The sequence below is a fragment of the Venturia canescens genome, chromosome 1 (assembly GCF_019457755.1).
Source record: "Venturia canescens isolate UGA chromosome 1, ASM1945775v1, whole genome shotgun sequence".
NCBI classification, from domain to species: Eukaryota; Metazoa; Arthropoda; class Insecta; order Hymenoptera; family Ichneumonidae; genus Venturia; species Venturia canescens.
This window is the reverse complement of record NC_057421.1, coordinates 37,306,414-37,318,995: the sequence shown is the minus strand read 5'-3', so window position 1 is coordinate 37,318,995 and position 12,582 is coordinate 37,306,414. Positions and strand designations below refer to the sequence as shown.

The following is a 12,582-nucleotide window of genomic DNA, read 5'->3' as shown; positions in this document are numbered from 1 at the left end:
ACAACGCTTTCATCGCAAGCAATCCCTCTGACAGTCGAATCGCATCCCTTTTGCATTTACCTGTTCGCGCGCCAACACATTATTGTATACTAAATATAAAATCATATACAGGAATGAGCAAATAGTACTAGATAGGATCGACGTAAATCGAGAACATTGTAAAAAGAAGCAGTGGCAATGGTAACTCATCGAAAGTTTGTTAAAAAAAAAAAAGAAATTATGCGTATACGCTAATTACTAAACGTTTGATTTTAGGCGTGTCGCGAACGCGACGTTGCAATGAAAAAAATCAACACTCGTATATTTTGTTGAATTTGTTTTTGTTTTTTTTTTGTTTTTGTTTTTTTTTTTTTTTTCATTTTTTCATTTTGTTCAAATGTCTTTTCGTTCGAAATGTATTGTTTTAAACCCTATTCTTCGTTTATCCTCTCTTTTCATTAAGGTTCAGTCTTGCGGTTCAGTCTTAATTTAATTTGGATGTGAAAAAATCATCGATCGCGTCAATCAATAGATATATAGTAATGAATCGTCCAAGATTCTATTAAGAGAGCATTTTCAATGGAGAGCATTCCTTCTCTTCCCCCCGTCCACGCGAGATACGAGCTTCTAATAAATTAGTTGATACTCGCGAGTAGTGTTAGAGGAGGGAGGAAGACACAAAGACACAAAATTTCACAAAATTATACAGGTTCTTTCTTCTCCTCGTTACTCGATCCCGATATACTCCGGTAGCTATACACCGATGTCTAATCTTCTAATTTAAGGATTTTGTGAATGCTAGTTGGAAGTATGCGTCAGTTCTGTTAGAGGGAACAAAACGTTCTTATTATTCTGCAAAATGAATGATTCCATTGCAATATCTCACTATTGACCGAGAGCTGTCCTGTGCGCCGTCAAGAACTCAAAACCATTTATCATAATTTGACTTGGTAAAAAGAGAAATAAACGTCGAAACTATCGTAACTATCACTAACGACGGAAAGTTTTTGTTTTTGTATTTGTTTTTTTTTTCCTTAATGGTACGTTTATCCGAAGCTTACTAGCCGTCTCGAAAATTTTTCTTGAAACGTAATTGTTCGTTCTATGACGAGTGAAACGAATCGGTGATTCGTCGGTGCATGATTGTTCGATCCGTCGACGGTGCTACGCGAAAAGATCTTATTTACATTCGGTAAGAAAATATGGCCGTTTTCTGTTTCTCACGTAAATCCGTCATTCGGGCCTTGCGTCTCCGTATTAAAATGAAGAAAAATCGACGACAGAGGTTATTGCTCGCGCGGCCGGAGCGAATAACGAACAATTCGATTCGCGTCAACGAATCCGTCTTTTTGATTTGTCAAAAGAAAAAATGATATAAAAATAAAAGTAAAACACAAACGAGCCGTCGCGGCTTTCGTATTACTTTCTTACGAAGGATCGCGGGGCTGTTAAAAATACTTTGATCGTGAGGAAAACTCGATTCTTTGGGAAATTAAGATAAATAGACGCCCCATGTTGGGCGGGATGGATCGTTTGACGAATATTTAAATCAACAAAACGCGGTTATTGCCGAAATCGACGACCGCTATTTTTCCGCTTGGAGTCAAGGCGATACCGGACGGCCTGTCCATCTCTTGAGGCCCGTTACCATGAGTGCCGAATTTCCATTTTAACGCGCCAGCCGAGTCGAATACTTGAATTCTGTGATTTCGCGAATCGGCTACGACTAAATTACCTTCGTCGTCAATTATCACTCCCTGTGGCCTCAAAAATTGTTTAACACCCCCGGTAGTATCGCAGTCGAGTACCTTTGCGTTGAAAAAGTCGGAATCGATTACGACGACGCGATGATTGTTGAAGTCCGTTGTAACGACATTACCCTCTGGATTGAAAGCTACCCCTCGCGGGGAATCAAAGTGCTTCCACATGCTGGGCGTCGTCTCGTATCCATATTTTCTCAGGAATACTCCCTCAGCGCTGAACAATTGAACCCGGTGATTGCGCGTGTCCGAGACGACTATTTGGCACTCTGTATTTGCGGCGACGTCCCATGGATAATTGAATTGCCCGCAGCGACAGCCTTTCTCCCCGAATGTTTGCAGGAACAGTCCCTCCATCGTGAGTATCTGTAAATTGAACATAATTCGAGTCTTTTAGAATTTATTATTCCAAGTGGGTCTGCTGTGCGATATCGCGATCGATTGAACAAATCATATATATAATTACTTGAATTCGGTGATTATCTTTGTCAGCAACGATAATTCGTTTTCTAGCATCGACGGTAATTCCAGCCGGTCTGTCGAATTGTCCGGGTCCACTGCCGTGAGATCCAAATTGTTTGACGAGGCTACCGTCCTCCCGATAAATTTTTATCCGATTGTTCGATCTGTCGGCGACGATAATGTGACCGTCTTTGTCGCAAGCGACTCCCCAAGGTCGGCAAAGGTTCTCTTGAGGGTCGGCATTGGTGCCGATTACCTTGACGGATTTGTGCAACGGGGGTACGTTTCTTCCGTTTCTGACCGTTACGGGAAAGCTATTTAGCGCGATTGGTCGCCCACGGGGTACGGGGCTGCGCGGCGCGACCTGAACGTTTTGGCATAAATTTTGCTGTGGCGAACCCCCCCGACCTCTGACAGCGCGCCGATCACCGATCGGTCCTGGATTGTTTACCATTATTGAGCCAAAATTCGCGATCGCCTGCAACACATTCCCTTCCGGTCCCGAAAAGGAAATCCAGTTTTCCTCCGTTGGCGGAAGATTCTGTCGATTTTGATAAATCTGAAATACCTGAAGGAAAACCTGAATTATTAATCTTCGCATTGATGAGCGAGAATGCAACCAAGAGTTTCTTACCTCCGCCGAAGCCATGTCTTTGGTGACTAGAAGATCCAACGGGTTTGTAGCGATGGTCGACGCGTCCATGACTGCTCCGAGTTTATCAACCACTTTGGAAAGTCTGACAATTCCGTTTCTCAAGCCCTCGTCTCTAATCTTGAGGGAAGCGAATTTGGCGACCCTTGCTTTCTCGATTCTGCCCAACAATTCTTTCTCTCGTGATTCAAGAGCGGAAGCAACGCGTCTGACGCAAAGCATGACGTCCGAGGAAGCTTCTCTTGCTTTTTGCTCGAGGGTCTCCGCAGCCATTTGTACAGCCTCGAGGTCCTCGCGGAGTGAATTAATCCCGACTCTTGCTTCGCTCATCACTTTGTGCGCTTGTACACCGGCTCCTTCGAGCGCTTCCATTAGAAGCATCGTCACGTGACTGTGATGAAGATTCATGCAACATTCCCCGCAAAATGTACGACTGCAAGTCAGGCACCATAGAGCTTGTGTCTCATGATGAATCTCGCACAAGTACTTTCGGGGTGAAGAAATTGGCGAACCCGACGACGATGGAGTACCGATCGGTTGTAACATCGATGCTACTGCTCCTGAGGGGGGTGGACTATTCGATATTTCGAACGCACCTCGTTGCAACGATCCAAAATGCTCGATAAAATGGTTCACGTCCCCACGATTCTGCCAAATTAAAATCATATATTCTCTTATCTCATCGAATTATTTGAATTCGCTGCTGCTACTACTTTCGATGGGCAAAATGTGCGAAATAATTTATTTATTCTATTCGCGAATTATTTCAAGAAGAAGAAGAAGAAGAAGAAAAAATAAACGACTTATACCTGGCGAACACTGATGCAGTTGTCGCAGAGTGGATCGATGCAGTCGACGGCACATTTTGAAACGTTAAAACTTTCGCCCGATGGATTCGTCACGTCGCAATTCGAACCAAAGTTTCTGCTGTTAACGGCCTGCAGAAGACTGCTGAAAAGAGAATCGACACTGAGGTCATCCTCCGGTGGACTACCGTAACTGTACGAATTTGCGCTGCTGCACGAGGACGTCGTGCCAGGTGGACTGGCACTCGAATACCCCGAATTCATTCTCTCCCACGGTGATAAAACGCTTGCGCGCTGTTGATTTAAATAAATTCGATTGAAATTTTTTCGGGTTATTATTTAAAAATGGTCAGATTTTATTGAGATTTTCGTACAAAATAAGAATAAAATCACGTCCTTTGCGTTGCGCATGCAGTTGTTTTTATATACGATTTTTAAAACGATCGTTCGATCGGATAATAATTATTTATTCAACATTGATTAAGGCTTTTTCTCACTCAAAAATCTCAATAACTTACGTTGTTAGCTGGATGGGCTAGGCATATGTTGAAATTGGCGGTTGGATCGCGCCGATGCATGTTGAAATCCCCGAAAGGACTTGTACCACGATTGTAGACGTTTTCGTGAGTATTACTCATCTTGAGGCTGCTTCCGGGCTCAAAAGTCCACCGGCTGTTTCGGCCAACGATTACACCTTTATCGGCCACGGTCTTTTCGACGATTTTTCCTCTTTCTGTAATATTCACAAAACGCGTACAATTTTAGATAACCCTTTTCATGTGGAAGTCTAGCCATTTTTTTAATATACTGCAATGAAAAATTATTTTTACGCGAGTCGAAAGGATTAAGTATCGACAGCGCGCATGCTTTTTTCTCTGTCAAGTTACTCAATCAACATTATTTCCGTCATTTACCAAAACATACCAAACTTTAAAGCTCAAAGTATATTTATTGCTTTTCGACATAAATTCCTTTTTATAAAATACCGAGAATTAGATTTATTGACCAAAATACGAGACTTATTATTAAATATTGAAATATATTTTGTTGTAAAATATTGCAATATAAGACGTACAATTGCAAATTGGAAGGAACAATCTGATTCTTGTATTATTCATCTATAATGGACAAATTTACTGTGGAACATTCTTATTTCGAGATGACTAAATTTAAGAGATTTAGGAACATGAAACAAGAAGAATACGAATTTCTCGTTTTCTCAAAATTATCATCGACGCATCGCGTATGAGTTTTTTTTTCAAGATAAAGTCAATTAAAGCTCCAATGTTTATTAATAAAAGGCAGCTTTAGAAACGCGTTAGCTTCAGAAACTATTTTTCGGTGGAAGAACGGTTGAGATTTTTTTCTTTCAAGCATATATAAGGCAACTGCGCATTCTCTAGGACTCTAGGTAAGGAAAAAAACTGGGAGAGGGAAGGGCCTGGCTCGGAAACGGGCCCAGTAAGATCGGGGTCCCAAAGGTCCCGGAGCGTTCACGCGGAGCCCTTGGAAATCAATAACCAGTGGGAAAATCGTCGCTCAAACTGTGCGAGCAAGAAAGACGGGCAAAGAGAGAGGGAGAGGGAGAGGAAGAAAGAGAGGAAGAGATAAAAATGAGCAGAGCTTGGTCTTCTTTTCGTATTTTCGAGCCAGTTTCGTTTTAAGTATTGACGAATGTCGCCGCGGAGGCCTTGCTCGAAAGCGTCTCAGAATTCTGTTCACTATCTACGCAGGATTCGAAATACTGAATTCTGTTATATGCCATTTATAAATATCCGTAAGGATTATTTTTTCAGAATAATCTCCGTAAACACGATAATATTTTCAAGAAAATAATTAAAGAGTCTAAGAGAGGGCCGGAAAAATGGAGCTTCGTCCAATGCTCGTGCGTAGTTTTGAATATTTGTCTGTTTTCCTCGATTCATCATATATCAACAGGTCCTTTTTACACTAGTATCACACATTTTCGCTTCAAAGTTGTCGAGAATATGAACGTAAAATAGTCACAAACTTTTTCTTCTTGTAGAAATGTTTCGTTAATAGAGACGAAAAATGTTTTTTATTTATCATTTTGACGATGGCTCCATGAAACATTCAAGTGAGCATTAGCTGAACAATAATGCAATGAATACGGATTATATGTTGATTTATTTGTCGAATGAAATGATGAACGGATCCAACAGTAATTACGGAGTTAAAACTTTTTTTTTTGCATTATTAAAGTAAGGTAGGATATTTTGGGTCGAGAGACTGTAATCTCTCTTTATCTCGTCGTTTAAAATATGCATCCATTATTATTGAATTATAGCGAATATTTACATTCGAAATTGCTGGAAGGCATTATTTTGAGTAAAAAAAGTGGACTATGCGACGATTGATTCACTTTTTTTTCATCAGAATGCATCCAATGACATTATTTCACACCATTATTGTTCGATATAATTATAATTATTAAAAAAACGAATCGATCAAACGTATTCGGGAATTGTATAAGCAGCATGACGGCATTTAGATGAAAAAATATATTTTTAATAGATTCTTGCTCTTGAAAAATGAAATCGCATAATCAAGCGCATATATAAATTCGACGAGGAATGTACTTAGTAGTGAGAGAAAGAGCGCGAGCGAGAAACGTTAAAATAAGAGAGAGAGAGAGAATCAAATTTCCAAGAAGCATTGTTTGTGTAGTGGTAGGAAACGTACAAAGTTCCTGAGCGAGAGAACTTAGTTTGTGGTGGTATATACTCGAATATATATATTGTATATAGAAACAGTATAAAAGACCTTTCGACGTTAGATGGATCTTTTTTCCGAGAAATTTTCATGAGGACCCTACCGTTTTCCTATCCCAAAACTATGTGGATTGTGCCCAAGCAGGCCCTGACCAGACCCCACGTAAGCCTGTTTGGGTGTTGCACATGCTTCTTGAGAGAGAGAGAGCGAGAGAAACCAAAGCAGAAGGTGAATTTTCAGTCGGGATGTTTCAAGACCGAGGCAAAACTCTGGTAGTATGTATTTGGAGGCTTCCGGAGGTCGAAAAGAAGAAACTTGGAGCTTCAAAGATGCATCCATCACAAAGAACCAGGAATGCCCAGCGCTACGTCGCGCGCGCGCGCGCGCGTGTGTGAGTGTTTTTAACAAAAAGTATTTCCACGCTTCAAAAAAGCTTTGAGTCTCATATTTTTATGCACAATGAATAGTGATGTCTATACGTTTTATATTCTTTTCGTAATTTATTTATAATTTCGTCATGATCAGGAGGATATTTAGTTCGGAGGATTGAATGAATGTTTAGTCAATCCTTCAGCAATGATAGTCAATATAAAAATGTGTCGACTAGCGGTCAACCGCGGGAGCTTTCGATAAATTCGAATTTTCTTACGAATCGAAGCAACCTGAGATTCAATCATTTGGTATCTGCCAAGTCGCAGAAAAGTTTGGAGTAATGAATAACTATTATCCTAAATATTAATCTCGAGAAAGATAATTATACTCTCGTTGTTGAAATAAAACTCATTTGACAACAACTGAAACCCACAAACGACGAGGCTTACAACGATTGTTCAAACTCCAGCGTCCCTTAACGTAATCTATCAATAGTTTGGTTGGTTAAAATCCTCTGTTACACGGTTTATTCAAAGTAGCTTAATATTTGAAAGAAAATATCAAAAGCGAGTCTCATCAAGCGATCAACATTTTATCATAGAACAAGATGTAACTGTTGTTAACGACTTTTCAGCTACTGATATAGACCGCACCTCAATGCTCGTCAATAAAACAATTGAATGAATTTAGGAAGCAAAAAAAAAGTACAAACTAACGAGAAACGTTTCGAGCTCAGCGTACGGAGAGGAGGATGGTAGTGTATATGCACTCGGTTTTTATTATTTATTGCATTACTTAACGCTCATGAGACGAGGGCGCGTGGTTTGTTAAAACTTAATGATAAATATTTTTCAATCATTCATTTATTTTCCTTGTTAAGTAAACAGTAAATGGATGTAACGAGGATGAGAAGGGAATATATAAAGAGCCCGTTGCTGACGCACCGTGCTGACGATACGTAAGCACATTTTTCGAAATGCTCGAAAACCGATAATAAATATTAAATCGATCGCTCACGCCAGGTTTCCTCTCTGCACGAGCCATACCTGCTGACGCGTTTTCTTTCGAACGACTAAAACATTTATTTTCTCGTCAATTTTCGCGAAATAAATAATTCGAGGGTGAAAAATAAGACGACGAATTGGCCGAAAGGGCGCGCAGCAGTTCTGTCGCTCGTGATTTCGTAAATAGGAATTCTTCTCATTCGAACCCGCATTGTGAGAGAAGAAAAAAAAACAACATTTTTCGACGTTTCTTTTTTAATTGAATGGAATTCTCACCGAAAATAGCGGTCTCCTAAATGATTGCCCTTGAAAAATGAAGAGAATTGATTAAGCTGTTTTAATAAAGAATCAAATGTAGGTACACGCACGTTTGCAGCACGGTGGAACGAGAAATTTACGATAGCGGATAGGGGGCGGGGGTGGGAACCGAGGACGATAAAGTTTGGTACAGGGGTGTGGGTGAGAGAAAGTATACGCATTAACTGCGAGAAAAAGAAAGAAAGAAAAAGAGAGGGAAAGCGACGGTTCTATCCCCTCGACGAGCGAAGAGCGAGATCGTCATGGATACGAGTTCCCAGCAGATACAGCAGAGCAAATTATAAAGAGGAAAATCATACGAATCAAGACGAATCTTCGCGCGTTCGTCCGGAGGATACAAGTTGCGCGTCTTCTGGAATATTGGTTGCTATTTAAAAGTGTAAAATAAATGGATTTTTGTTAACTATCGCGCGCGCATACCCGCACGGCTGCTCGCGCGGACACGTGACACATCTTGTTGCTTTTCCTTTTCGATACTTTCTCAAACAATTTCCAAATAAATTTCATCAAAGTTTCATATCGTTATGATAGTAACTTGCCGCGAGGGTTATTCAGATGAAAAAGGATCAAGTGTACATTACGGGGATGAAATGGAAGGAAGCCGAACGCTAGCGGACCGACGTCAGAAACTACCCGCCTACGCGGATGATTGTACACGGACTCGCAGACACACCGCTCTTACTAGGGACAGAGCTTGATACACCCACGCCCATTGTGAACGTTCTATATGCGATTTTTTATTTACTCCATTCTCCAAGAACAAAAAGTGCTTTCTTTCTTGGAACTTTCCTTCAACGATTTTCCATTTCAATACGCTTGAGTTTTAATGCCACAAGAGTACGTCTGCGAACGAATATGTTGGGCTCGAATCGTAGTCCGGAGTTGGGATCATTTTTAGGGTAGGTATAGTTACTAATAAAACTTTAGCTGAACGTCTGCCAAGGTATATTGCGGCGCAATAAATTTATCCTCGCGGTCCTTCCGAACCCTAAGTAACGAGTCCTATACTTTCTTCCTTATTCCCGCATCAATAACTCACTTTTCCATCATTCAAAGTGGCCAAGATTATTTGCAACCAAGACCAGAGGGCAGAGAATAGAAAAATTTTTCAAATTCTTTCCCCGCACTCGATTTTTTGCTTGCCACCTTTCTTCAAGATGGATTCAAAGATTCAAAGATGGGGAAAAGTTCAACCTGAAGGAAATAATGCTCGTTTTTTTACGGGGGGGAAATAAAAACGTTTAAATATTCGATCGTCCTTTTAAAAATGCAAATAACATTGAGAATATATGAATATAAGTGTGTTTTTATCGGCGGGTAAGCAAATAATGAGATAAAGCAGAGAAAAAATTCAAACGAGAACGACGCAGAAATGTGAAAGATCCCGTGGCGCTCTTTAAAGCTTAAGTTGGGCGAGAGTATCGAACTGTTCCTCCTCGCGGCCGCTTTTCAAGGTAAGCTTTCACTCTCGTTCGAGTCCAATGTCACGGGCAGCCCAAGTGTATAAACTCGGCCGTACAATCGATGGCGGAGCACGAAATTTCACATAAATACAGTTAGATACGACAAAAGCCAAAAAAACGATGACAATAAATTTCATTGCAGTCGATGTACGATACGAAAGTAAAAGTAAAAAAAAAAAAAAAAAAAAAAAATCACAGCGCTTGGGCAGTAATTTGGGATCTAAAATTGAGATTTTCGAATTTTCGTTTTAGAAAATATAGAATTTAGAATATCGAGAAGGAGGATATAATTTTTCGTCCTGAATATTTAACACCGGGGCGAAAAAATCTTTCGTCTTCCAACTCGTCCTCGATCTTTCGTCTCGAAATTCCTCACAAGTCCGGAAGTATCTGTTACGTCACAAGACATTCTTTTCTATCAATAAACCACTTCCGCGAAGACAAATACACGGAGATTTCTTTACTGTTATAACGTACATGAATATGTTTGCTGGTTCCAACGAATATAATACAACGAAGGTTTCTTGGTGGCAATTTATGCAATAAAATGCAATAATTATAAACCGGCCAATCGCCAATACATTGGACAAATCGAATTAACACGAATTTCACAGACTAAAAATTGGAGTAAAAAACAATTCTTAATCCGTGCTCGAGTTAGCTAACGAATGCTTAAACGCGATTACAGATTACGAAAAGGACGATTCAATATGATAAATACCTTACACAGAAGAAATATTTTCATAACACGATGTAGTTCCCAAGTGTTTTTCTTCGAGAGAGCACAGAGACCGGCGAATTACTACGTACTTTCACGTTCACAGTGTCACAAAACGAAAACAAAACGAATTTCGCCACCAATGATAAGTAAATATATCCTTGAGGATATTTCGAATATTATATTTTACGAGTTCCTTATGCCTCTCCGAATGCTTCTCAAGCACATCGTATCACGATCATTATTATCATTATAGTTATTTTTATTATTAAATATTATTATACGTGATCGTATTTTTTCTGGAATATACTTTCGTAGTAGATGAAATATTTCATCGGCGATAAAATAATAAATGTTTACTCTCGGAAGCGCACGACCGTTTAACGAAAGTATATTTTTGGGACCGTACTTTCATCCACCACAGCCTGAATCACACTGATCGACAGCCGACGCCGGTTGCTCGTTGTGCTGCTCGCTCGTCGACACTCGACACTCTCTCTCCCTCTCTCGTCACTCTCGCCGTGATCCGAAGCTCAGGGTAAAGCTATTCTCCCCTCTCCTCGGGCTCTTCATCCCTCTCTGTACTCACTCACCCCACACTGACGTCCCACTCGTTTTCACCCTTACTCTCCCCTCCCCCATCGCCGATGCTCTCTTGCTCTATACGTGCCGGATCCCTCTTTCCCACTCTTCGATACAATTTCATCGCGCGCCGCACTATTCCCCCGGATGACGATTCGATATTGCTGCATTTTTCGATTCAATTATTATTTTTAAGGCAAGCGGAATCCCCGAATAAATGCGCCAAAATTAAAAGTAGTCGCAACCAAAGATTTTCATTCCATTGAGTTTTGGGCACCTCGATTCTCTTGCAAAAAAACAGAACAAAAATTCCATTCGTCGCAGAGGACAAGCGAACTTTAATTTTTGGTGTCTATCGACCTCTCATCGTGCTCGATATATTTTCGTTTTTACTTAAAACTTTTTATAAACGTCGTTCTGTATGATCGAATCGCGAATCGCGAGGACCATGCTTTTTTCCTTTGAACCCTGCTTGAATCCACTGTCGTCTCTCCCACGCAACCCAGCCAGCCCACTATCCTGTACATAGCTAGATATGCCTAGGACGCGAGCACCAACCCTTCTAGCTTTATCTAACGACGACGTCGACCCGCGACGACATTGAACTACGTCACCTCGCAGCAGCCATGACACTCGCAAGTTCAACAATATGCGCGAATATATGCGAATGCGTCGAAGACAACTGGACGCATTCCAATTGTTCGATATTCGTGCAAAGGACCCGCTGCTGTTTTTGAACTTTGAACGCGAATATGCCGGTATTAACTCTCGAAAACTTATACGATGATGAGTCGCTGTGCGACCGTTCATTTCAAATTTTATTCGAATATTCTTGAGACTCTTGCTGCGTGCTGGCAAACCGTCTTCTTACCTGGTTCGTGGTCCAATGTTCGATAGGCTTCTCGGTCCAATTTTACGGGCAGATATTCATTTTACTTTTCGATCGCAGCTTGGGTTAGCGACTTGGCTGCCGATTTTTCCTCCGAAAAGTAGCTTGTAAAAAGAGACGATCCCTCAAATATTTGAAGTCAATTCATCAAGTTTTCATGACTGTAGGATTTTTTTTTTAATTTTTAAAAATTCATTTTTTTGCCATTTCTCCGAGACTCCCATAAAGCGGCATTTTTCTTCAATCTTCTACTTCAGAAATTTTTTTTTTCTCACTCCAAATAAAAATCCGGTTGAACGAGCAGCACGTTCTTCTTAAATATTACTATTTTCACAAAATTTCTCATACTTTTGATGAAACGCTGTTGGAGCAATTATTTTTTGAGAATGTACCTCTCATTCTATGTCGAAACAATACTAAAATTGTTTAGAATGGAGAATGGGTTTTAGCTGGTCGGTGAGCTGTGAATTTTTGAAATATCTCATGTTTATAGCATTATCAATGACACTTTTAATTGCACGCAATGACAAATTTTCTCCAATTTTGTATCAAGTTTAAATAAAAACTTAAAAAACGTTGGGTGGTGTGCAATGCAAACGCGGATAACTCGCTTGCAGGGATTTTGGTGACGGGACAAATGATATCCGCCAATGAATTGCGAGGACGTTGAGTCCTAAATCACAAAGGATTATAAATTTTTGAAAATGTCGACGCTGACAACGTTAATAATAACATAATAATTACCGTTCGGCCTGGCGTTGTAAACACTTTCAACGGCGGCGCGTTTCAACTGCGTTTATTCCAACGTTACAAACGCTTTCAACGTTGTTCAGGTTGTAGACGT

General features: G+C 40.3%; 1 protein-coding gene across 3 annotated transcripts; it reads right to left on the bottom strand.

The window, feature by feature from the left end:
- Positions 1-317: 317 nt before the first annotated feature.
- On the bottom strand, positions 318-10,759 carry wech (tripartite motif containing 71 protein wech). 3 transcript variants are annotated; one of them, XM_043427301.1, is made up of 6 exons: positions 10,276-10,759; positions 4,178-4,392; positions 3,663-3,953; positions 2,836-3,501; positions 2,206-2,781; positions 318-2,105 (listed from the first exon to the last, which is right to left on the bottom strand). In XM_043427301.1, the coding sequence occupies exons 2-6, from the start codon at positions 4,295-4,297 to the stop codon at positions 1,524-1,526; spliced, it is 2,235 nt and encodes a 744-aa protein (XP_043283236.1). In that variant the 5' UTR covers positions 4,298-4,392; positions 10,276-10,759; the 3' UTR covers positions 318-1,523. The 3 variants fall into 3 exon arrangements, with proteins under 3 accessions (XP_043283236.1, XP_043283225.1, XP_043283246.1); XM_043427290.1 differs by having other exon boundaries at positions 10,271-10,758; XM_043427311.1 differs by having other exon boundaries at positions 2,206-2,769; positions 10,271-10,757.
- Positions 10,760-12,582: the final 1,823 nt, after the last annotated feature.

Bases quoted from the DNA above. Each gene is read 5' to 3' on its own strand.
- wech (XM_043427301.1), bottom strand. From the start codon at position 4,297: ATGAGTAATACTCACGAAAACGTCTACAATCGTGGTACAAGTCCTTTC. The intron at 3,954-4,177 runs GTAAGTTATTGA...TTAAATCAACAG, and splicing joins TAGCCCATCCAGCTAACAAC to CGCGCAAGCGTTTTATCACC. The intron at 3,502-3,662 runs GTATAAGTCGTT...TTAATTTGGCAG, and splicing joins ACTGCATCAGTGTTCGCCAG to AATCGTGGGGACGTGAACCA.